Raw genomic sequence first — 27,397 nt, 5'->3', positions numbered from 1 at the left:
TCTACTTAATAATAAATGTAAAGCTAAATTTTTTTCTAGTGTCAATTAAATTGGCATGTTTAGTAGCAAACATTTTTAAATTAAATGAACTTTCAACTTAAACAGTAACTGCAAGAGTGTAAGAAAATGCAGCCTTATAGGCTGTCATAAGGAATACCTTGAAGTTAGCACTTTATTTAATTATACAAATGTGTAATATGAAATCGATTTCTTATGCGCTGTATTAGTGCCTTGCTTATTGCAAAATACTTTTGTATTGCTTTTGTCAACATAAATTAGACTTACACCATTTTTTCTAACACTCTTAAATTAAATTATGTGCTTTGCAAGTATAATATTAAACCAATGAATTAAGCTTCTAAACTCCATTAAATCATTGTATTTCCTTTATATCCTATAACAGAATCTTAAAAATCAAAATAGTTCTTAAAAGATACCTTCAATAAACAGCACCAAGAGCAACTGAACTATCAATTTGAAATTAAAAAAAATTCAAGGGGGAAATTTGCATCCCATCTATAAAAACCTAAAATTTGCAGCAACTCTTTATTCATTAAAAATCAAACAGCAGAGAGAATGCTACCAGCAATTAATTTTCAGCACAGCTTGCATTATCATCTCAAGGTCAGGTTTCATTGGCCATGCCTCAGTGGGAGCTTGGTTTTGAGATCACTAAACACTGCTCGCAAGGGAAACATCATTAAAGGTGTACTTGGAAAAGTGAAATTCCTCGCAATAGAAATGACTGAACAACTCTGCTATCCTGCCTAGACCCTTTCACCCTCCAGAGAGAAACAGGTGTCTTTCATTAAGCATTCATGAGCACAGACATACCTGTGATGGAATACTTGAGTCTATCCTTAAAAACAGTTTGACCATCTGGCCACAGATCCAAAGACTGGTCTGGTTCTTATGACATCAGATGAAAACACAAAACCAGTGACCAATACTTTCAGGAAGGATTAATAGTAGGACACCTCGGTGGAGCCTAAGGGGGCTGGAGGGAGAAGAATGAGCAGTGACTCTTGGGCCCTGCAGAGGTCAGCAACCTTGACAGACAAAATTACTACACTGCGTGCATCCCGCAAGGAAGTCCAACCTCTTCAATATCAGTGGTTGGGATACTCAAACATTCATGCTGCAAGTATAATTTCACATCTTCAACTGGAAAACCAAATCTTCCTACTTCTTGGATGCTTAAAATTTTTTCCAACTTTCAAGCTGCATTTATTTATAATTTATATTGCTTTTTTATCCTTATTTTCTCTTTACCTCTAATTTAATTTCTTGACACAACTTTTAAGATTAAGTAGGGTTTTCTCTCTCACCATAAGCCATCCTTACAATGCAGGGAGCTCCAAATAGTAAGGTGAATTCAGGCTGCTGCAGCCATCCAGGTAGCTGGTATCATTTATGTACCCCTCCCACATTACTGATTGAGACAAAAAGACGACTATGATGACAGTGTAGAAAAATGCACTGAAAATAAGTGGCTGCTTTTTGCAAATTATTCTTGGCAAGAAGATACAGCTTTGTCTGTTTTTTCAAAATCAGAAAATACAACAGGTATGGATTTTTTCGCCTTTGTATCTATTGTAATACACTGGGAGAGAGAAAAATACTTCTAACCATCTGCCTGGTTATTAAAGACACTAGAACAATTTACAGAAAAACGTTTTAGTATGTTGAAACCATTTTATTCTTTACAAAGCTATCAGAATATTTTTCATGAAATTGATATATATTTCAATACACTTCTGTGTTTAGGTGCATGTACACAGTTTTAAATCTCAAAACAAATGTTTCTCGATTTCTTTCAAATACTTTTTCAGAAAATTCTGTCAGCAACACCTATGAGTGGTGTCAGACATTCGCTAGCAATTTCTGGAAGCAATCAGGGGCTGCAAGATTTCAATTCAGTGCTGCAGTCCAAACTAGTTAGATATTTTCCTGTCTTGGAACACAACAGAGAATATCAGTCTGCCTTTTTTCTCTTTCTTTTTTCTTCTGTAAAGCAGCTAAGCAAGAACGACTGATTTTGAAGCATGTATTCCACCATGACTCATTCAGGAACTGTTGATGTTGGTTCCTCCATCTATGCCATGAAAAATTTCACTGCAAAAGGTAGATGAGAAAACATAGGATCCCTCATTGTTCCATCCTTGACCCCTGCCCTCAAGAATGCCTTGCCTACTCCTGCCTCTCAGTTACAGCAGTGCATGCCAGACTTTAACAGCAGAAGTGCAGCAGAGATTTGCAAGGGACAAGCTGGTTCTTGTGTCCTGCAGTGCCTCGATCTCCTCCCCAGCTTTACAGCACATTAGATCTCAACTGCTACATTGGTGTCTCACCACTTCCATCTCTTCTGGTCCTTTAAACCCACAGGAGGCTGCACACTATGCATTTTTCCCTGGAGGACATGGGAAGCCAGGAACAGCCTCTGCACATTAGCAGCCTCATGGAGGAAGAAACAGAGTGCAGCACCTTCCCTGCAACATGAGCTGAACAGCATGCCTTAGAGGCAGCTGGGAGAGGAGAATGTCAATAGCTATTGTGGTGGTAAAGTTTACCAGCTAGTTCATTCCTAAGAAAATCTAAGATAGCAGAGAGCATTTCAAGCCCTCTCTTGCTTTCCCCTACTTTTTATTTTAAAGTTGGTAATGCTGACCTCTTGCATAAGGACTTCAGCTGTTTTTCTGTAGTAGAGGATGGGGTGAAGGGGCTTTGGTAAGCAAAAGCTGGCTTCACCACTTCTGGGATTTTCTCTGTCAGTGTGTAACTGTCAAGGGAGCAGCAGGATCCTTCAGAAAAACCAAAAGGCCTGAGGACCAGCAGCCAGAGAGGCTAGTTAACTGACTAGTTAACTCTTGGCACACAAACAGCAGTGCCACAAACACAAATCCAGAAGTTAGGGAATGCTAGAAAGAAATGGATTTGAAGATGCTCCGTGAACACCAAAAACCATCAACAAAAAAAAGTAGGGATCAATGAAAAGGACACCAATGTTGCAAGTACTAAGGATAAGAAGCCACAGGGAAACAAACTTAGTCATGTCTGTCTTTACATCCAAGATCTTAAGTAGAAGGGGAAAGACATTAGATGACAAACAAAATTTTGTAGCCTTCTCAAGAGTTGAAGGGCTACTTCTTCTAATGCATTTTAGCTCACAAGACAAAGGTGAAGCTTACTACAGAGAAAGCTTCTACATATGCAGGTTTAAGAAACGTCAGAGTAATGCTCCAAAATGTGCAAACTCAAGCAATTTAAGAATTTGCATCTTTTATGCATTTTCAGGGAAATAATTCTCTTTTAAATGTCAAAACACATTTTTTATTAATTTTCTTTTTCTAGAACTGCCAGAAAAAACTTTCAAGTGAAAGAACTTGAAAGGTCTTCATGTCTACTGTTATTGTTTATAGCAAATTATATGCACAAAAGCTAGATTGCAGTAAAAGAGCAAAATAAAGAATTTAAAAGTTAAGAAATGCCACCTTTGAGATATCAGTAACAACCTTCATTCAATTTCCTAATGCATATGCACTATATTATTATTGTCCTTGAGGCAAGATGTAAAAATCTGTACATAAAAATACAATGTCAACTAATGTAGGTGGCACAGGCCAAAACAAATCTATAAATACAACTATATATATTTTTTCCCTGAACTCCTTACATACAGCTTTTAAATAATCAAACTACATCAGAAAAGGCAAAGAAAATACCTTACTGACAGTTGTAGGCACAAGTAAGTGCAACAGCACTGGTGTCTTGCTGTACGAGCCCTCCCACATATTTTGTACATAAAAGCACATGGTCCACCAGGCATTGTCAGAGAACATTGTGAAAGGTTTGCCTGGCCTGTAAGCCATTCCTGTTTGCCAAATATGAGTTTAATAATCTTCCATATGATACAGAATATTGTAGGGCAATTTATCAGTTTTCTGTACTGATGCAGTCAGCTAAGTAAAAACTTACATGACTGCTTTAAAATTAGCAAAACAGAAACAGAAGCATAATAAATAGATATTGAGTTACTAAAAAAGTTTCTATGAATATGCATAAGATATCGAGTATTTAAAATGTTCTTATATCTGACTCAGATCAAGTGTGTTGAAATTTTCAAATACTTCAGATATGGAATTAGTGGGTTGTCCATTATACCACAGATTAAGAAAAATCAGCAGGTTCCAGGATGGTACTGACAATGAAGGATGCTCTTTATTTTCCTCATTTTTATACATGATAACTTAATTTCTCCTTATAAGAAGTCTAGTCATTGCAACATAGTATTTATCTACTTAGAATTAAAACAAGTTTACTATAAGATATATTTCACCGGTGTGCAAAATATCAAAACAACAATGGGTATTGTAATTGGCAGGCAGGACCTGATTAATGCAAAAGATGTAGAGATTACCAGCTACTGCAAGTACAAGCTCCCACTGAGAAAAAAAACAAATACCAAAAAGAAGCACAAAATCCTGCCATAAAACCCAGCATGTGCTGGATTTCCAGACTCCTGGGAAGACAGAGGAAAAAGAACGATTGCCTCTCTCCAAGGTATTATGGGAATTAGTACACAGTTAACAAGATACTCAGATCAAACTGGAAAGGGACTGCAAAAGAAGAACCAGTTTGAAGAACTGCTTGTGGTTTCACTGATTTCCTAACTGGCAATAACTTACAAGGTACAAGAAACAAAGCCTCTCTCTTCTAGCATATCCTCAGCACCTCTGCAGCCAGCATCAAAGGAAACTGGATAACTATTGCCCCATTTCAGTCAGTGTACAAAGCCCATTCAATATACATCAGCTGAGCTTGAGCAGAGAAACAACTTGACAAGACAAGCTAAAGCAATATGTGTCAAAGAGATTGAATTCCCGTTTCATATTAGTACAGAAGAAGACAGTGCATGATTATTGCTTGGAGCGTGTGGTTGTTTAGGGGATAATGGTAGTACCTTAACACTGAGCAGTAATGGAAATTGTCTGTCTTGTTCTCATTCTTTCTGAGACAGTCACTTGTGATGTGTCGTGTTACAGTGCCAGGTCATTTCTCTCTTCAGGGTTCTTAAATATCACATGTCCAAGTTGACAATACATCTTTCCAATGATGGCATTATGCTTTGTCCCTTGCTAAATAGCTAGACACTCACTTTACCAAGGATGAAAAGTCACACTTTGCTTGCAGAAATTAAAATATAGAGGCTGGACAATATATTAGAGCCCTGCTTCCCAATGCTGTCTCTCTGCAAGGATGCTCAGACCTCAGTATCAAGACATCTCAATTGCCCATGCCCATGTCCTCCTTTATGCTCTTGTTTATCATAAAGGGGACTACCCCTAATGTCGTTAAATTCAAAGAAATTTATTGAATTATTAAATTTTCAAACAGCAAAATGCATATACAATGACTTTAACCTGTTTTAAATGCCGTCATTTTCACTGAGAGGAACTTCTATTACAGAAGCTGAAGTGCTTCCACTACCAGCAACTGTTCTGTGCAGAAAGCAACTCAGCAAACTCTGCTTCAAAAACCAGACCTTTAGCACCAGAGACAAAAGAGTTTCTTCATGAGTTGTCAGTTCTATATCTATCCCCCACTAGAAATCCACATCAGATGGAGTAAAGCATAGCATGAAACACAGAAAGAAGGATGCTTAGAATAACAGTAGGATATTTAAAGAGAGATTTTGTGCAATTCAAGGCTGAAAAAACAGATAGCAAATACTACATAAGTTTTTTGGGTTTTTTTGCAACTATTGTTCTTTACTACAACTGCTGCATATTTGTTTCCTAGCCTGTGTTATGGTGCAGACAGGCAGAAAGAAGCCTGCCCATTATACCTGAGCACTTTACACAGACCTACCAGAACAGAATGGCTGCTCTTCAGAGATGGATAAAATACACACTGGCACATGTGTCTACAGAGAAAATAATGTAAAGGGTCCAAGTGTTTTAGGACAACAAAATGCATAACAGGAGCATCTGATATTTTCTAGTTTAAGTCTGTACACAAGGCAGACTTCCAGAGTGCCCTGTAAGATTATGGCTTCCACAGAACCTGTGCCCTGTGGGATGCAGCAGCCCAGCTGAAGCCTCACCCGTGGGCCCACAGCATATCTATTTCTAACAGATCTTTAAATCACCTGGAGCCATCACAGAAATTATTGTACAGACTTAGAATTCCCACCTTAAACTTGCAAATCCTTTCTTAAAACAGAGACAGTAAGCTGATTTGTGAAAGTAATATTGAAGAGTGATAGCACTTTTTTCCCCACTGTGGGATCAGATCAAATTAACACAGGAGAAAAAACCCTACATTTGTGAACTGCCTGAATTTAATACACATGACAACTAGTAAATTCAGGACTAAATAATTCAAAGAAAGGCATAAACATCATGGTTTATTGCTTTCTATTCAATTGTGTTGTTGTATGTATTTTTTCTTATTGCATAAAGTACGTGTATATGCTATGATTATGCCCCTCAGTTAAGTGACTATGAAAAATGTCTGCCACCTTAACTTGTCTTTCAAATACACATTCCCCACCTTTTCCAAGTACTGCTAGGCAAGACAAGCCACATCTAAAAAAGTTTTTACTTGTTTCTTTTCTGTAGAGGTTCTTATACTATATTCATCACCATATGAACTGCAAACCTACAAGCATATAATGCCATATGAATAATTTCTACAACATATTATTCGTTTCCTCATCCACTGTTCAGGCAGAAGCATCCATATTTCCTTTAAACTTTTAAATTCTGTTTGAAGGCTGAAGGGAAGGAATAGCTGGGGCTGAAGGGGGAGTTATGGTTGTGTTAAAAAAGGAACAAGAAAAACCAAACATGAAATGTTGAGCATTTGGTAAAACTTGGTAATGGCAACCTGAGAAGTCATCGAGGTGAAGCAGCAGACACAGAAAAAAAGGAACAAGTTCAACTTGCATGATCCTTTATTATGGCTATTTTGCTGATAACAGACAAGGGCTAAGGCAGAAAAAAGCCAAAACAGCAATTTCAGGAATAAATTGGCCTTCCTGATTTCAATACAGTATGTTTGTTGTGTTCTTCCCACACTCCCCATCCACCCCTTATTATATCAAGTCAACACCAAAAGTCAGCTCTGCATGGACAGACAAAAAGCTCTTGGTCACATTAATATAGACACACTTGCTCTTGTCTGAATACGGACACTACATCAGTGATAAAACTTATCACTGAATGAATAAAAATTTCACCCCTTACATATGAGCTTTACTGTATAAGATTCTCATTACAAATTATTTAGCCTTCAGACAGATAAATTCAAGATCTCATTTCAGCTAGCACATCAAAAGTAAAAAAGTGTTTGCTCAGAAAAAAAATAAAAATCATGTGAGGTAAATAATTTTGAGAAAAATTGTCGGGGAAACATTCATAGTCAACCCTGCTCTCCAAATAGCAATGAGACACCAAAGTGAACTTATTTGTCAAAGGTTATGCCAAAGGCCATAAACAGAGAGCAGGTTTCTTGAATTGCAGTTCTGCACTGTCTTCAAAGGTCATTACTTTAAGGAAACAGGGTACAACTCAACTGATTATTTATTTGTAATCATCTAAGCTACCACAGGTTGTGAACTGTGAATAGAGCACATCATATTCCCAGTGGGTGCTCATGCTCTGACATTTCAGCCTAATTGTTGGAGTTCATTTTGCAGACAAAAGAAGGTACACTGTCAAATATATTTTCTCCAGTCCCTATCATTGAGCACAACTTCTCTAAAATAAAGGTAATAAACTGCAAAATATGTACTTATGGTACTGTAAGAGTATCTGAAATGTTTAATTATCTGAATGATAATTTAGCATGTTGTCTTTTCCAAGGGTAATGAAACAGCTTTTATCAATTAATGATCTGAAAAACAAAATGCATAAAATGAAATAGTTTTCAAAGGTAACCTGAAATGAAAAATAATAGTATACAAAGGAATAAAAGGCTTATGCTGTTGATTTGGAGATGTGAAATAAAGAAAATAAATTTCAACCCCCCAAGGAATTACTGCCTAAATCATGTTTGTATCTCTAAACTCAATATTAATTCTGCTCACATCACATATAAACAACAAGATTTCAACTTTCTGCCAGATTGTTTTATTTTGGTTTTCTAATCCTCCTGAAAACAAACTCTAGGCAATGCCATACCTTTAATTCTATAGAACAGGAAGCTACACAGATTTGGAGAGGGGTTGGAGAGATGGGGATAAAAGACTTGGGTCAGAAGAAAACTAATTTGGTAACCAATTTCAAAATTACACCTTCAGAATCTTCAAAACATTCTCCAATGCTAAGAAAAGAGTGAGAAATTTTGCTGTGGTTTACAAGCCGAGGACTACAGGACCTCTTCTAGTTCCAGTGCCTAAGTCTCAGCCCTAATGGTCCATGACTCTGATCTTTTTTCCCCTCTCTGTACATACAGCCTACTTTGTTTTTATTGCACTGCAAATGTTGTACTCGAAACATAGATAAGATTCAGCCAATGTCAACCACTGTAAATTAGAACCCAAGTCTTTTTTCAAGTGGCTTTTTTTCCTACTGGTTTCATAATATTATGTAATTTTTCAAATTTATCATAGTTACATTTTCTTTATAAATTACATGGAACTGCTCCTGATGGGGCACAAACAAAAGTGTTTACTCAATTAATCCATAAAACCAGTTTTAGATATATAAGCCAGTTCTTCTCCATTTGTGTTGATTTTATTCTGGTTTCCTAATCAAAATGCCTTATATCAAATTAAATACATTAGAGAAAAACAATATCAGCTTTATTAACCAAATCAGTAATTTAATTTTTAAAAAATCAAGTTATTCTGACAAGAGCATTCTATAAATCTGTTGACTGTCACTTATTATATTACTTCCTTAATTCTTCATTAATCAAGCTTGGTATTAGCTGTTGTATTATTCTATTCAGAATTAAAGTCAAATGACAAGCTTTTAATTAGGTGAACCTGAGCCTTCAGCATTTTTAATGTTTGTTTTTCAAGAGATCTGGACCTTTCTAGGACTGTTCCAGCTGCTTATTTGAAAACAGCAAACAAAACCAGGTAACATTAAGAGAGTTGACAAGTCATTTTCAGGTTTCTGGACCTACTGATCACCTGAGGTGTAACTTGACATCAATTGCTGCTTAATATGCTCCTCAACTCATTGCTAAAATGGAGGCTATTTCATTATCATTCCATACAAAAGCATCACATGGCCCATTCTCCCTCTCAGCACCAGCAGGAGGATTTACTGAGAAATAAAGTGAAGAGAGTGAAATTCATTCAGTTCTGCTTCATGCAGTCTAGGTTCAAATTAGGTAAAAAAAAAATTATGCAGCTCACTATTAAAATGAAACAAAGTTTAAAAAAATAAAAAAAGCAAACAAGAATTAAATAAAAATCAAATATTTCTCTAGGAAAAGAAAGCCCAAAGAATTGATGCCTGTAAGAACCACAGCTTTTGGGAAGAATGACAAGATATCTCTTTGTAATGGCTTTGGAGAGAGGGGGGAGAGGAAAAATATTGAATGCATTTGGTAAATTTCATCAACATCCCCTGCCACAGCACAGCTGCTGGTACTGCTTTCCTCTTCAACCCTTCCACTCCTGCTACTCCCAGCCCTCCATATCTAATCCACACTTCTCTGCCAAAAGTGCCAAAATTACTGAAAAATTAGTATGCTTCCAAAATATTTTAGTGCTGCAATGATCAGAGCAACTTAAAAAACCTTATTAAAATTTTCCCTGATTAATTTTTAATAGAGTGATAAATGAAAATACAATAAAAGCCAGTCTCATAAAAGTTTGTTTTATTTACGTACTTACCAACTCTCAAACACTATAAAATTAATATTGTATTCCTGAACAGTTGAGAGACCTTAATTATGAAACCAAACAGAAGCATCAAACACACTAATCAATCATGCTAAAAAAAATAAATTATTACTTCAGCTGAAATTAAAAGTAGAGGTTACAGTCCAAAAAAAGAGCTGCAGTCTTCTAAAAGGGAAAGATTATCCCAACCTTCAGCCATGTTTTTAAGAAGCAGACACAGACCAAAAGTCTGTTCACATCAGTTCCCCAACTTTGCAGAAGCTCTAATCAGGCGGTGAGTTATCTGGCCTGGATGCACCCAGAGCACTTTCAAGTGCTGCAATATGAATTATTGCCCACATCCATTCCTTTACAGCTGGAATGGGCACTGTGGATTAATGTACTGCAATATATTTTCTTGCCACAGACAGTGCTCCTCTCGGAAGTGTGATCTATTGACTGGTTACATGCACTTTGGATAAATCATGGCTGTCTCAGTGCCGTGGCGGGCTCTGCTCTGGGAAAAGCCACCAAACAAACCAAGGTGAGGGAAGAGATGCAGAAATTGCTTGAGACAGGGGAGCTCTGTGTGGTGATGGTAGCTGCTCCTTTTCCTCCCCCTGGCTCTACCACACAGTGAAGGGGTATCCTGACCTCGTGACCTTCACCAAAAAGAGAGGCAGTAACTTTAACCAAAGTCTTTGCACCAAACCCTTGACTGACCAGTGTGTCAAGTGCCAATGACCAAAACCATTTCTTGCTGTAGGTTATTCATCCCTCCCTGCCCACTGCTAAAGATGTCAAAAAGAAGGCAGAAGAGGCCACTGCACACAACAGAGGCTTTGAAACGTGGGTGGCCGTGCTAGAGGAGTCCACCTACCCAGGTCTGCTATACTAACTCTAAGTGAAGAGCATCAGAGTGATTTACTGCTGAATACGATACCATACTATAAAAAACTAGCCATGAACGAAATCCTTCCCAAAAATGAAGCACGAGACAATTCAGGGAGCCCATGCCTTGTGTAACACGGCACTCAAAATGTTGCAGGAAGAAAGTTTCCAGTTAGTACAGAGGGAACTTGCAGCTGTAAGTACCATATAAATGACACTAAGCAAGGCTGAATACAACAAACAAAAAAAAGTTGAAAACTAATTTAGGGGAGCTCAGTGTCTGAACTTGCTGAACTTGCAGTTTATTGCCAATTCAACTGAGTCATCAGCATTGCATTCCTTTGAAAAAGATGATACCATGCTTAATTTACACAATCTGACAAGAACTTGGCTGGGCAGTCTGCCTGGTCTCTTGCTAGGTAAGTCAGATGCACTATAGTCCTTTCTTATGGATATGAGCATCATTAGGATTCTATATGTGGTATGGGTATCTCAGCAGTGGCACACAGCACAATAAGCAGAGCATGGTTGCTGTTGCCAGATGATGGTCCAAATCAGATGGCTCTTCTACAGGATGCCTTCTCAATAACAATTCTAGTATTCACTCTTAACGGGAATATGATGAAGTTCCTCAGTCCAGACTTTGTCCATTGTATTTATATCTCCCTGCTCCACCTCCCCAAATACAACCCACTTGGTAAACCTATATGGAAAGACTGGTGCATTTGGAATCTGATAGCAAGATCTTAAATGGCTCCAATTGCTGCCTGGCCAGAAGCCCAGAAACAGTCACAAGTGCCAAACACATTTGTAAAAACAACAGCAACTTATAAATATTGGTGTAATGAGGGCTCTTCTGGAACGACAAATGCAAAATAATTTTTAAAATATCATATTAATTTAGTTTCAAGTTGTTCATCTTAAGTTTATCTTTAAAATGCACTCAAACCGTAAACAACAAAAATATGAGCAATAAAACCATGTAATTTAAGCACTCAAAATGTATTCACATTGTCCTTGAAGCTATAGTCTAAGTCCATAATAATACCTTCTTTGAGGGAAATAAGATATAAGTTGTGCTTGAAACACCAACACAGCTGTTTTTCTGTAAAGGTCAAAATTTCTCTCTGTCACCATTAAAAAAAAAAAGGTTGAAAATTACACACTCATCTGTATTTTTGTTAGCTTTTACAGTTTTAACCAATTGCAGTTGCACTACTGCAAGGGACACTAATGAAGAGCACAGATTATCTGTTCAATGCTGTATATTGCAGGAGTCTCCTATGATGCTGACTCTACCCAATTTATAAACACATTGCCTCATGTTCCAATATTCGAAATTCTCTTGTACAGTGCACTGCAAAGCCTACAAAACCAGGTCCTCACCCTGAACCCTCTGCCTTGGCTCTGCAAGAATAAAAGGCAACAAACACTGAGTGAAGTAGCACTGTGCATGCCCCACATCAACACACTCCGATTCTATGCTGCAATGTCCCTCTCACTCCACTTATTTAAAAAATAATTTACAATTTTTATGTAACCACAACAATGTTTTAGTTCTCCAGATGGCTGTGCAGGGTCACTTTCTCAAAGGCAACCTCTCTGGGGTCCCTCTGTTATAAATACCAAGAAAATGATCAAAAGCCTTTGAGCTTCCTTTTGTTTTTCAATATTTTTCCATGCTTTGCTTTTTTTTATTTGTTAGAGGAGAACTCAGCAGTATCTTGCACTCTCTCTCTGTGTATATTGTTTTTGAAATTAATACATGTAGAAACTGTACACAAACATTCTGCACTGGAAAAGGCAGCAGAAAGCAGCCCAGCTCCCAAGCCTTCAGCTGCAGGTGTTCATGAGCCAGAATTGCACCACTGAGCCAGCATCTCCTGCTCTGGTGCCTTGAGGCTGACTGTTACCTATAGCAGGTCTCTGTGACTGATAAAGATTCTGAACAATAACAATAATGACAATAGTAATAATAATATTATCACTGATAAATATTTTTCCTTTCTCATCTCTGCTACAGCTATAAAGCTTCCCCCCGTCCTTACTCATTTCATTATCAAGACCAAAAAAATGAAAACACACAGCACTATTTTCTCCAACTCTTTTACAATTCTTCATGTTTTTTCTGAAAAATAGCACCTTGTGCTGAACTTCAGTAAAGTAGGAGCAAGCAATTCCACTGTGTACATATATTAAGCTCTGGACAGGCTGAACTATTGACCTCCTTTGCCGCCAAAATATCAGTTAATCATAAAACTGAGCTGTGAGCTGTTACTCAGAAGCGGCAGCCAACATTAAGAGAACAACTTCTAATTTAGAGCTGAAAAAGCAGGCTAAGTGGACAATTTTAGACTATCACATATTTCCTACACCCTGCCCCTCTCCCCTATCCCACTCAAGGGAAGAAAGACAAAAACAACTCAGGGGATATGCTGGGAAGGACAGCACACCCCAGAGCCACAGAAAAAAGCCTTAAGGATTACTTCTGGTTAAAGTGTTACTCTCTGCCTTTTGTTTTGGTGTTAAAATCCTGGAGAAGTGAATAATCTGAGCAGTGACCCCAGGCAAGAGGCGAAGTCAGAATGAAATAAAGCTCAGGTGCCCTGTGAGGACCAAGAGGGAGGCAGTACCCTTCAGCATCAGCAGCTGAGAACAAAATGCCTTGGTCATAGCATCATGGGTGGTGCTTAGAAGAGGAAATAACAAAGCACACACCTGGCTCTTACAGAGGGTAATGGAAGAAAATAAGTGTTTTGCTTCAGATGTTTCAAGCTTCAGCCATTTAAAAACACTCAGTGGTTTCATATATTTGATTGCTCAGCACTATCTTTAATCACAGACTGATAAAACAACACATCTAACAAAATGCTTTAGCTTCAGCACAGGAAAGATTACCTGGGAAATGCTGGGTAGACAAACAGGCTGTCAGAGGACTTAACTAGTGGAAGAATTATCTCTTCATTAAAGAACAATTTTGTTTAGCATTAGTGGAAACATTTAGTAAATGAGTCACCAGACACTAGTTTTGCAATGAGGAAGACAGAAAATGATCTAAATACCTAATAATAAAAGTGCAAGTATGACAAGGAGGTAAGTATGATCATCACTCAAATCACTAAGGAGTAGAATAAATCTCCAGCAAAGCAGAGGACAACTGATCAATAATGTTATTAAGAAATAGCATGAAATTATAAATACTGAATGAATTATGGGGAAAAGGTATTTTAAACTTCATTTGAAAACAATGCTGATATTTGCTTAAGCATTAAACAGAGAGCAGAATAATAGCTTATTCTCATTGTTTTTTCAGGAAGTTTGCTGTTGCTGCTTGGAATGTAAACTTTGATCCTTACAATCTCATCAGATCAACATTCACTAATGCACACTTTTTAATGTGTACAGAGAGCAGTCAAACTTCATGTTAAAAATTCTCTTATTTTCCACCATTCCATCTGATACTGAGCAGATAATCAATTATAACTTGTTTCAGAATTTGAACTAATGTGTGTAAAACTTGTGGAAAGAAAAAATTGACAAGGAGCATTGACAGAAAAGAGAGTATCTGTCTGAAAAATAAGTGAGCTTGTCAGAAATGAGAATTAGGAATAATTGAAGAAACTCCAGAAAGAAGATATTGCTGTAGAGATGTCATCTAATACAGCACAGTAAATCACCTGTCAGTCACTGGTACAATACCAGCAGCAGCAGAGATAATACTGCAGGGTGAGATATTCCATTATTACCTTTGCCTTTCATTATAAATCTTCTCTTTGGAAGAGACTAATTTTGATGTTTATAAATTGCCTTTTAAAAGCAAAATATAAATATATACAACAAAACAAAAATAGTATTGACGGGGACCTGGAGTTATCTATCAGAAGCCTTGGGAGAACACTGCAGAAAAGGAAGGTCTGTCTCATTTTCCAGACAGGTGAGGAAGCAGTAAGGCATTCAATCTGGTTCTGTCCCTGACTCATCCCTGATGATGTGCACAATATTTCAGTCTTCACAAGCCCTTGCTGACACACCTTCTTCTATCTGAAACTAGCTAGTAGTAACAATTATCAGCCTTCACTTTAATGAAATAGGAAGAATCAGTCTCACTGCAAGGTAAACAGCTTAAAATTTTATTATTAAAATTATGCATGCTGCCACAGAAAGTTCAGAATTTTCTTCTCAAGTATTTTTTTGATCAGCTTAATTCCACAGTGGATTAAATTGAGTTGAAATTTTTTCTCAAGCTAGACTAGATTTGGGAGCCTTACATGTGAGTGTTATGTTAAAAAATTTAAAAATAAAACCACACCCACAATAGCATGATTTTCCCTATGAGGTTTCTAAAAATTTGTCACATAACTACTTCTTTCCCAGAAAAAAATCTTTACTCGGTCACAACCTGGGTAAATTAAATTACCTTTTTTCAAGTGCTATGAAAACAACCTGAACATTTCAATTTGCTAGTCTCAGCTCAGCCTCTTTAAAACAGAAGCAGTTTTCCAATTCCTACTTTTTCAGACAAATGTCTAAGCCAATTCTGTGCAATAAACCAATATTTTACCCTTACTTAGATCTCAGAGACTGGCACCTTAACTGAGATAGACACATAGATCTTTCTACTTCACTGGAAAGACAGACTAAATTATAAATACAATCACAAACTCCAAAAGGAGCCTTCAGCTAGGTCTTACTCCAGCTTCGTGTATCAGCTTCTGACAGTACTGTGAGCAACTTTAAAAAAGATTCTCTAATTTTCTGGAATTCATACCCACTGACCTAGTCTGCTAAAATTCCTGGCTTCTGGTCCAGACCCTGACACTTCCTTAAGTAAACAAAGTGAGAGTTCATCCATCAGACATCTGTCTTCAACTTGTGAAAAAAACTATTTATATTTCTGATTCACATATGCACATATATATATACATGACACATGGAAACCTGAGATTCCAGCTTGTCCTTCTGATTACTTTAATGCAGTTGTGAATAGATGGTTATCAGCACTCTTTGCTAAATCAGATACTGTGCCAACTGTAAAATACTGTCAGGCCCTAGAAGTCCTGAGACTAGGAGGGAAAACCCCACAATTTGATTTATGCTTATTTTCCTCACAGTCTGAGATTCAAATCTATAATTTTTCTCCCCTGAAACTATCAGACATAGGTATTATCTTTTTTCTTGTGAAAGCTGAGATTAAAATAACTTAAAGTAGCTTTAGAAGGAACAGCAAATAACACAATTTGGCAGTGTTTAATCTTCTTGGTGCTGGCCACGCAGAGGCACTCTGAGAAACAGGAAGCAAACTGCAGGGCTCAGCAGCACATGATTTTGGTAATAGAAGTCAAAAATGGAAAAAACACTCTATTCGTATTTTCAATTGTATTCTACAATTTACAGAATCACAGAATATCCTGAGTTGGAAGGGTCCCACATAACCTGATCCTACCCCCAGTCCTGCACAGGAGAGCCCCAAGAGTCACCATGAGCCTGAGAGCATTGTCCAAACACTTCTTGAGCTCTGGCAGGCTTGCTGCTGTGACCACTTCCCTTGAGAGCAGTCACAGCTAGAGATTTTAGTATTTGTATTTTAGTTCTTGGAGATTCTGTCAGGCCATACGTAACTGCTTGGGAAAGGACAAATTGTGCAGAAGTACACTAGTTTTTTTCTTTTTTCCACAATTCTGTTTCTTAAACATATCCTTTTTTCCCATGCAATTTGCTTTATGTGCAATTTTACTTAAAATGTAATTGAAAATATGAAGGTGAAAAAACAAGGAGGTCAGAAATCAAGAGGTTCTCTTCCCTATGCGATGCGAAGCAAAATGTTTTCTTAGATTTCTAACTTCTTGCTCCCTAATCTACCCTCCAAGTATTAGCAACCTAGAACAATGACCAGGCAAAGTGGAGGACACAGCAAATCCTTACTGGGGATCCTGTGGGTGTGAAGGGAATCCTTAAATCCTGATACAATTATTTGGAGCCAACAGGCTTGCCAATCAATTCAACCATAAAGTAAACAGTTTTGGGCTTTTTGGTAATTTTTCCAGAGCAACACTCACCAGCACACTTGGTCCTGGTGATGAGTGGTGGTCCTGGCTGCCCCGTGCCACCTTCCCCCGGGCGGGTGAGCAGGACCCGAATCTCATATTCGGTGTCAGGGTCCAGGTGCCACAGCTTGTACGTTGGTGCATTGACAGCGTGGGTCTCGGTCCAAGTCCCAGATGTCATCCTGTACTCCACTTCTTTCAGGATAATGGGGCCATCCCCAATGATGGAGTTGGCATTCAGCTGGATGAGCAAGTAGGTGGGCCCAACGCCCAGGAGCTGCGGGGGTGCTATTGGCCGAGGTGGCTCTGCAAGGGAGACAAAAAATAAGGCAGGGATAAAACAAAAGCTGGAAAAGCCACAGGAAGGAGGGCTCTCTACACAGGAAGTTGTCAGAGTTTGGTCAGCAAAGATTGCAAACCACAGAAACAAATTCAAACTGACATCAGTGAAGAAGAGCTGAGGAGAATTTCAGCTGATGGAAGTGAGTGGTGCACTACCAGCATCTGCTCAATGCTGTATTTTCCTTTTAAAAATCTCTGCTAGAGACCACAAAATCCTGTCTGATTTATATATTGCTGCTGCTTGAGATTTTTTTTCTGAAAAAAACTAAGCTCATCTATATAATTTACTATACCAATAACTTGAAATTTTCTTTTATTGACTGAAGCCACATTTGCACTTCCCTTATAGAAAGAGCTGCAAGAGATGATACACTACCCCTGCACAGAATATCCTTAAAAATTAGTATCACTGCAGTTAATCTGAAACCCACTGGATGCAGTTAGGGAAAAGGATACAGATGCCTATTACAGGCATTCAGAATACTCAGAACTGAACAAAGCTGCCAGGAGAATGACAAAATAAAGATATGTAGCAACAACATATAATATTTTATTCTTTAGTAAGTTATTACTGATTTCGAAACTTGAACAATAGGATGTGTGCTGCCTTTTGTCATCCCCTCTTCTCATCAGCTTCTCCCTGCCTACATATTTCGATGCAGCTGCAAAGTGAAAAAGGTAACAACAGACCAAACAAAGAGGTTGTCCCTCTACCCTGAGAAATGTTAACATAGAAAGATTGCCTCAGCATGATTTTTTTAAGAAACAATCACAAGCAACAAGTATTTTTCTAATAAAATGAATTCACTGATAAACATGGAAGGTTCATTTCCATTCCAGATGGCTCATATTTCAGCTAATTTGTTTCAGTTAATTAGGCAACAATGCTAAATTCAGTGCACACAGGGGTTTCACACAGCAGCGATGCAGAACTAACAAATCAGCAACTCTGAGCAGGTAGAGGAGATCTCATGGCCAGTACATTAAAAATAACTTTTAACCCCAGACCGTAAGATTTCCCTGGCAGGGAACCCTTATATTCTGCACAACAGAAGTTAAGCCACAGATGCATTGCACATATTCTGCCTCCCAGGGATGATGCCAGGGTGAGGAGTGGTGGACCTCCTCTGACATCCCATCCTCCCTGCATGATGAAGTTCAGTCCCTGGTTCTGCCCACTTCCCTTCCAGGTATCACAGCTTGCTCCAAGCTTGATATTTACCAGCTCTATAAGCAACCAAGTTTCCCAGATTTTGGCACATATCTTGAGGACCTTTTTCTAAATTAGCTGCTTCTCAAACCACTCAGTTTGGAGACCAGGGAATCTTTAGCCATGCTATAGTGTCTGTAATGGGACCTGATTTTTTTCCTCACTGAGTGAAAGGTGAGTGCTCCAAAGTGTTTCCATTTCTGCTTCAGGATATATAAAACTATAAAAAGTACCTCAATTAATTATTAACCTTTTACCCTTCTTTTGCAATCTATGTGCTTATGAATTAATTTAGATCCCCACCTGCATCAAAGATCAGAAATGCAACTAGCCATAATGAGGGCAGTTTATTTGCTGTGGCGATAACATATTAAATGCCCAACTAATGTATTCTAAGGTCAGTGTATATTACAGCAGAAAACATTATCATTGATGAGCATGATGCACTACCAACTCCAAGTTATAAACTTCTAAAACATATGGCTATGTTTAGAAGTATACACTTTGATTAAGAGCTGGATTATCACAAATAAAACCTCACAATAATGAGGGCATTGCCTATTAAGTTTTTATGTTAAGAAGTAAAGCACATTCTTATATTAGCATACGCATTTTGTTTTTAAGCTCTTGAGGCCAAGGAGACTTATTTATAAAGTCTCTCCCAGTTCCAATAAATTATGCATGAATTTTAATCAGTTAGCAAATGAACAAGTAATTGTTCTGCAGCATTATTAATATTCTTCATAATATAATATACTATCAGAACCAGAGGTGAGGTGCAAGCAGAAATCCCAAAAGTACACTAAGTATCAACTGAAGCATGCAATCCCAATATACCAGGATAAACTTTTCTGATGTTACCCAATTAGCTTTCTATTAATTATTCCCATTCATTATTCTATAACCACATCTCCAATTATAATTTGAAATCACAATTTCCTTTTGTATATACAGCAACCTGAAACTTTTACAGTCTAAAAATTGCCATTGATAGCTAAAAAAGATAGAACAAAGCCATTATTAATGTTTTGGTGGCCATTCCCATATGAAATACCACACATATCAACAATACTTTTCTTTCAGTGAATTTTAAAACATAATTTAAATCCTTCAAGGAAGTATATGTTGCTGGCTTTTTTTACCCCAGCAATCTGGGTCCACGTGTAGTAAATAATCCAGTTTCAGAGTGCCCTGAGAAGACAGCCTGCCAAAAATGAAAAACCTCTTAAATGAGGCATGAAAAATAAAAGAGATGCATGAAAAAGTACCCTAAAGAAAATCACCCTCTCAGAAGTTTGTTCTGGCTTATAAACAACATAAAAACTCAGCTTCAGCCCAGCTAGGTGATGGCTTAAGATGTTCAGAGCCTGGATTAGAGGTGGAATTGCAGGAAGTTGAGGCTCACCAGGTACCCACCACAGCAGCTTTCCTCCTGCCTGGCCCTGTCAATGTGCTCCAATAGAGGTGGTCCCTACTGAGATGCATTTTGTGGCTTCCAGTCACCCAGACCCAAAGCCAGCTGAGGCAGCACAGTGATGTCCCTCCACACTCCCCCTGCCTTGATCACTCCAACCCAACTGGAGAGCTGTGCACTTTATTTCTGCCAGAAAGAACTGACCTCAATTACTATGAGGACATACGGCTAAGGCACACAGAATTCCCAGAAATCAATTTTCCTTGAGCTCAGTTCCCCTTTCCTCAGCCATGAACTCTCTGTGAAAAGCCATAAGGTTCTAAACCATAACTTATGAAAAAATATTTCAATCCATAGATGGTTTAACTCATCAGTAGAATCACAGTTTTAATAGGTATTTAAGATACACTAAAGAGTTTGATCAAAGACCCTGCAATGGTGAGTTTCCTTTCTTCCTTTGCTAAGCACAAAATTTAACATTCCTTATCCAATGTAGCCAGTTTAATTATCAACTCATTTTCTGTCTATATTTTTAGCCAGTGTATAAAGGTGTTAAATCTGATGAAATCCTTCTAGTTTTCACTGCCACTAACATCTCAGAAAGACTACATTAAAAGACCACTTGTACATCTGCAAGATATTAAATAAATGGAAGTGTTTTCATGCATAGCATGTTGCAGTATTTGGTCAGCTCCGGTTTTGACATAAAATGCCCACAGCTAAGGTAATAAAAAATTAAGACTGACATTTCATCAGTACAAAGTTCTCATTCTGCTGAGCTACTAGCAGTACATTATGCTCACATCAGTATGTACATGACATTGTATATTAAATGTAGTGTGATATGTAGGCACCAATGACTAGAATAAGCATGCAACTTCAACCTCCTCTACCACTCTTCCTACAGTTAAATGGTTGTGTCATATTTTTAATATGAAACATTGTATGCAAATAATTATGCATTCACAGGCAGAAAAAGCAACCAGAAAAGGTCATTAGTGTTATTAGTATAGTAGCCAATATACATAAAATTTCCAATATTCTCAAGCCACATATGCACACCATACTACATTGCCTTTCAAGATTAAACACTTCCTAAGTTTAAAACAAAGGAAGGTATTTTCATTCGCATCTTACTGGCAGTTGTGTACTGGTAATGATCAGTTCAGAACAAAAAATAAAAATAAACCAGAATCCTACATATTGTTCCATTTTGGAGGAAAAGCTGGTACTGGATGCATGCCTGATAAAATTTTATTGCAAGTCTTATCTACAAGAGTCATGTTTTGCTGAGCATAGCACGTACCACTCGTAAGAGACTCTTGGTAGACAGCAGAAGGGTTTGGAGGGGGGGGAGGAGAGGTCTGGTCAGCACATAGCCCAAACACTCAGGGCGTGCCTCATCCTGTACTTGTGCCTTGTACAGGACCTGCACACATTGATGCTGGGCAGTGAGAACTTGCAACTCTCCTCCACTCATGCACACACTGTGCCTTCCTTCTGGTGACAGCATGTTCAGCTTGCTCTGTGAAATGTCTCACACCAAGCCATACACTTGGTATGCTGATGAGCATTAACTGCTTAACCCAATACATACAACAAGGGTAATCACAAAAAGTTCAATTTTTATAAGTATAACAAAGCATTCATTCATTCTAGGGAGACCGACATCAGCCTCAGCTCCCCAGAAACTAAAATTGATTTTTTTAATTACACCATAAGCTATCAAGAAAGTAGGTCAACCAAAATACAAAATTCCTTTAAAATTTGTCATAATTCAAAGAAACAAAAATATGAACTCATGTAAATACAACTAATACTGGATGTTCTAGGGAGTATAGCAAAAATGTCTCCACAAATGACTCAAGACTGACTCAGCTCCCACCTAACTCACTTCCTCTTCTAGGGAAGTTTCTTGCAAAGCTGTTTAAGCATGTCTGCATATTTCTTACAAGGTCTCTGGCTTTCTAGCTGAATTCAGCTGAGGTTCAGTGCCTGACCCACACTGACTATGCCTTGTTGGAGCACAATTTTTGCCATAGGAAGCCCTGTGGGATCAGGAGCCCAGGTGTGAGACACCCAGGCAATCTGAGACACCCAAGGTATAGAGGGGTCAGGGGTAAATCCCTGCTTGCCAAGAGCTGGGCCAATTCCTTGCAAGAGCTGCCTTGCTTCAGTACTCTTTGTGTACTGGAAGATTACATACTGCTCTAAAGATTCACGAGTTTTTAAAAGTATTGAAAACCAGAAAAAGTAGAAATATTTGTTTAAAATTTGGAGAACATGAATGACATTTAGAAGAAAAAGTTATGGCAGTCAAGTACTAGCAGGGAAACAACATTCTTGGTCTTAAAAGCTGGTTAATCCAGCAAAAAAAAAAAAAAGCATTAACAAGAAGTACTGACTTAAAAGTTAAATTCAAAGAAGAGTATTAAGCCACATATGGAACAATGAAAATAGTAACTGAAGAACAATAACAGTAGGAAATTCCGTATTCTTTTAATTTTAAGTTGGGGGGAAAATAGAAGATGTTTCTCATACCTACAGCTCTGAAGAAGTATAACTGAAAGAAATTATGCAGTCATGAAGGTGGTGACAAAATGAATTATGAAAGGTTTGAAAATGAAAACAAACCATGGAGGCTTTGAGCTCAAAGACTTGTTGGGCTTTTTTTTTTAATTTCTGCAAAAATCATTCTGCATGTGGCCTATCTTTAATACAGACTAGAAATATTTACTTCAGCTCTCCAAAATTGTAAGGAAGTACTGCTCTGACAGGAAAAAAAAAAAAATCAGAATTTAAGACAAATAAGTTTATTTTGGACTTGGCCTATCTACAAGGACACATGGCTGTCATCTACACTGATGGTAGCCTGACAAGACCTGTCACCCCTCAGCACCAGTACAAGGTGTATTAACACAAATGGGGGACTTTGCCAACTAAGGGGAAAGCATTACAGAAAACACAACTTGCCTGATAAGAAATTCTTCTGCTCAGTTAAAAAGCAGGTTAAAAGCAGAGGACTGAAGGATGCCAACTGAAAGCACAGACCCGATGAGCAGCAGAGGTATCATGAACCTTAAAGTCATTGAAAAAAAAAAAAATAAACTGCAGTCACTCTGCAGTTTATTTTTAAGTTTCCAACAAGATCTTAAGTTTTCTCTTTCTGTGCATGACAGACTACAGTCACAGCTATCACCCTATATGCTCCATCTCTAATGAGTAGTTTGGTCCTTAGTGGTTTTGCTGAATAACACATCCAAGACAAAATATACCTCAGATAGTTTGTGCAACGCATCGAGGACAGCTCAGTAATGGGAGATGAGCACTGTCCTTGGTTTCTGAAAACCAAGAAATGCAAAAAGACTGGAAAAAAACTCCAAAGCCATAAAACCAAGAAGGTGGCATATTTACTTTTGCAACATTACTGAAAACACACCTCTAGGTGTGTTTGCTCCAAGACCTAACCACTTATCAGACTTCACATGGAAAGTCCATTAAACAGAATTATATCAGGACAATGTTAACTACCCAATTCATAGGTGCACACCCAGCCTTAGATGAGAAATGCTGCCATGAGGGACTTGGTTAATGGGATTCTTGCCTGCACACCACATAGTGGTACTTGCTTTTCTCGCCTCAGCAGCCCACCTTATTCTTGTGACAAAGGAGAAGAACAAGTGCAAGCTTATTCTCAGCCAGACATACTATACATCAGCTCCATAGATTACTCCTGCCCAAAAGACACAATGCATCTGAAAAATGTCAGAATAAAGCAGCATGAGCTCGACTGCTGGGCAGGGCACATTGCAGAGGCTGCAGGAGGGAATGCTTTCTTAAACCATCTGCAGCCCTCAAAATAACTCACCACAGAGAAGTTTTACAATCACCTCCACTACTGCAAAGCCAAATGCTGCTGAGAAATTAACACAATAAAAACCCAACCAGCTGCAAGTCCTTTGGAGCTCTCATAAAACTTGGCCATTTAATTAATAATTCCCCAAGACATCAGTTGGCTTTCCTATGGTTCGTAAACTCATTTACCATTTTCTTAATACATTTATTTGTTTCTTTTCTTTTTTTCTTCCCAGTGGACAAAAATGTCACTCTGTTTATCAAGTTTTACTCATTTTAACCCATTTTCTATGTTGTTAACAATTGTACACTGTCAATTTTTTTTCTGATAGGAAAGTTTCTATTGCTCCCATCTTTGTCTTCTACAGCTAGCTTGGAGAAGGCACTGTACTGATGAAAAGGAAGACTTTTTCAGAAAAATAGCTAACTTTGATATATTACACCATAGAATGACTTCTTCATGTAGAAATCAGAAGGCTTTACAGTAAAGTGTTCCATGTAGCTACAGGCCTGCCTTGATTTAAAAAAAAACCAAAACAAAACAACAAAAAAACCCCAAAGCCAAAACCAAACCAAACTCCATCACAATCAAAAACTAATTCTGACTTATTTCAACTGCTGTCTTGTGACCATAAGTGATGGTGGCTGCATGGAGAAACTTAAAGAGCTCATGATCTACAATTCTGCTATAAAGGTTTTCCTCAAACTCTCTTTTTCTTTCTAATTTCACTTATTCAGACTTTATTTCTGTGACTTTAAAATAGAATTTATCACAACTGCACAGTATTTGGCACTAGCTGCTAGTCTGGAGGTTGAGACACAATACCTACAAAATGTTACATTTTAATTAAGAGAGTTAGTTGTCTGGAACAAAAGAACTCATTCTAAGTAATGCTTGGTGACCAGGTGGTGTCAAGTGATTTACCCAACTCTCTTCAGAGAGTTTGCAAGACCATTTTCATCGTCTTTTATTACTTGAAATGGAAAAACTGAAAGGATCAATTTAAAATAAGCATTAAAAATAAATATCTATAACATTGAAATTCAGGTAACTACCTGGAGAATCAGACACTGGAAAAAAACCAGCCACAAACAAAAACAGCAAACTGAACAGTGAGCTCACAGTACTGGCTTAGGTAGGGTACTGACATATTTCAACATAATATCTCTAATTTGGGGTCTCCAAACAGTAATAGTATGTCACAAGCTCACTTCAAGCTACTGTTTTAGCTTTGAGCACCCAATACATAAAGTTTGTGTCATAGATACGACAAAGTCTGCAAGCTCATGCAGCTAAAATGTATTTAATTTAGGTGACGTGGCAGTTAGTGACCACCTAAAGTGCTGAAATAGGAATTATTTCAGCAGTGAAAACTGCTAACTTCTGCATAGTGATGTTCTATCCTATGCATCACTGTGGCACTTTATTCACCTTGATTTGAAACACCACCACATTCATTTTATTATCTTCCTTTAAAATAAAGGAACAGTGTGCAGCTTTAGCATTGTCAGCAGAAAGTGTAAACAAGGTTAAGAACATGCCCAGCTCATATGTAAAAAAAAAAAAAGGTCTGTCTCAAAACTGCAATATGTCATCTCTCTAAACAATTTAGGATGAGGACACATGCCTAGTTTTTGAGTGATAGCAGGCTATGTTACTATGGGAATCAATTAGAAGATTATGACACATTTTGTCAAAAAGACTGCATTGTGTAAAGACACAGATGCAGCACACTCCTAGAGGAAAAATGAATAAAAGTAAGAAAAAGAGGTGCCTGTAATGAGAAGACATTCAAATTTTAAATAGGAAAAAGAAAATCAGTCAGCATAATGACTCAGCTGTAGAAATGTCTCCAGCAAAGACTTGATTACAATGACTTCATTATCCACACATATCAGCAATGCCCTCGAGATCTCAATGTTGAGATTACTGTTGGAAAGAAATATTTTATCTGCTTCATTGTCAGGAACCAGCAGGTTGAGAACAAAGTTTAATACCTTCTTCAAAATTGGTGCTTCCCAAGAAAGAATTACTCTTAACTCTACAAGGCTTTGCAATTTGACAATACTGTGATTGCATGCAGATCCACATGCTGTCAATGGTGAGAAGGAATAAAACTAGAGATTACAGAAAGAATGCCTGAAGAGAAACAAAATATTGTTTCAGAGACTCCAAAATTTTCTTTCACATGGTGATGCAACTTGTGATGGGAATATATTTCTTTTCTGGGTACTTGGATTATTTTAATTTTTATTTAATTTTAAGTCTGAACTGGTCCTGTTGAGATTGTGAAGATTTTTGCATTATTCTTATATCTGTGGATGCTGTAGTCATGCTCACACACTCAGTTTATTGCCTAAACTACCCAAATATAGAAACTTTCTGACAGACAAAAGTTACCGTGACATATTTATAATCAAACTCAAAAAATTCAAACACCTGCAACAAAGCCAGAGCATTTCAATAGAATTCAGTGAAGCAAAAATAAATCAATAAATAGATAAAAATAAAAAGGGGGGGGAGGGAATAACACAGATTTACATCTCACTAGCTGTACCTATCTATAAAACTTGAAAGCAAAAATAATTCACTGAGACAGCACTCCTGCCTGTCCTGGAATTCTCCTGTCTGCCTTGTTTTAAAAGCCACATGCCAGTACTACCACAAATTTTTATCACCAGCTCTCCTGCATGCCTTTTAAATGGCAGAGAAAAAACATGTCATGTGCTGTTGGGACAGTAGCATCATGAGACAGGATTCAAAACTGGATCACGCTCCATAAATGCAACGAGCTGCACATGACCTTGTACCAGAAGGGCACTGAAGTCTTAAGTACCTGCAGGTGAGAGGAATAGCTGGCATGGCATTGGCTTCCAAGCATTTACAGTTGTATTTAACAGCAGTTACAGAAACTTAAGTGTGTAAGAGATGAGACTGATTTTACTGTAACCATTAAATCAAACCATGGGTTAAATAATTGATGCACAGAGGTGGGGAGAGGGAGAGAGAGAGGGAAAGGGAATGGGAAAACTGAAAAGGGAAAGGTCACACGCTTATTATTAAGGCAAGACCTTACAAATGCACAGGGGGCAGGGAAGAATAGAAAACCTTCCCCTTGAGACTTGCAAGGCATTCTGCAAAGTTCTTTCTCAGGTACCCCATTTCACGTATGGTAAAAGCTTTCTGTCAGCACTTGAATACTGCCATCAGAGGAAGGTAATATAAGGGTTACACATTAATGATTATGTAGAGGGATTTGGTATGTGCTCAGCCTATGCAAATCTCCAGGGAGAAATGACAGAATTCATCATCACTTTTGAGCAAACTTATTTTTGAGGGGCTGTTTTCTTGCTCAAATCCCTCTCTTTCTATTCATAATCTTTTCTAAGACACATATAGATGTTCCCACCAGCAATGTCTTCACATTTCTTATTACAGCATGTCCAAATATTTCTTGCCAAAAATGCCAGAAGGCAGCCCACTGGAATGACAGAGAAGGGGGCTAATTTTAGGAGTCACTGAGACACTTCCCTCAATCTATGCAATGAACCAACCAAAACCAAAATGGTTTTTACATCACATTTTTACCTCACAGATGTGAAATACTCATCATCTAACATGTACCTCAGAGAGCAACCCTACTCCTCCACTTCCCACCAGAGTTGCTTGCAGTGTCACTCCTCTACACTACATTAACAGAGGTTTAGGTTTAAAACTGATCTTGCAGGGCTGTACATGGAAATTCCCTGCTTTCCTAGGTTCCTGCAGCAACTTCCAGTTGCTTTCAGACAAAAGCCAG

At 37.9% G+C, this 27,397-nt stretch overlaps 1 protein-coding gene across 1 annotated transcript in view; it reads right to left on the bottom strand.

Annotated features, from left to right (window-relative positions):
- Positions 1–27,397, bottom strand: part of PTPRK (protein tyrosine phosphatase receptor type K) — a 352,054-nt gene that overhangs the window by 118,643 nt on the left and 206,014 nt on the right. Inside the window, exon 7 of the mRNA XM_050972314.1 lies at positions 16,789–17,082. Within this exon, the coding sequence (XP_050828271.1) occupies positions 16,789–17,082 (294 nt within the window). The remainder of the gene's footprint in view (positions 1–16,788; positions 17,083–27,397) is intronic.

The sequence above is a fragment of the Serinus canaria genome, chromosome 3 (assembly GCF_022539315.1).
Source record: "Serinus canaria isolate serCan28SL12 chromosome 3, serCan2020, whole genome shotgun sequence".
Lineage (NCBI taxonomy): Eukaryota > Metazoa > Chordata > Aves > Passeriformes > Fringillidae > Serinus > Serinus canaria.
Note: the sequence above shows the minus strand (reverse complement) of the source record. Positions and strands in the feature narration are given on the sequence as shown.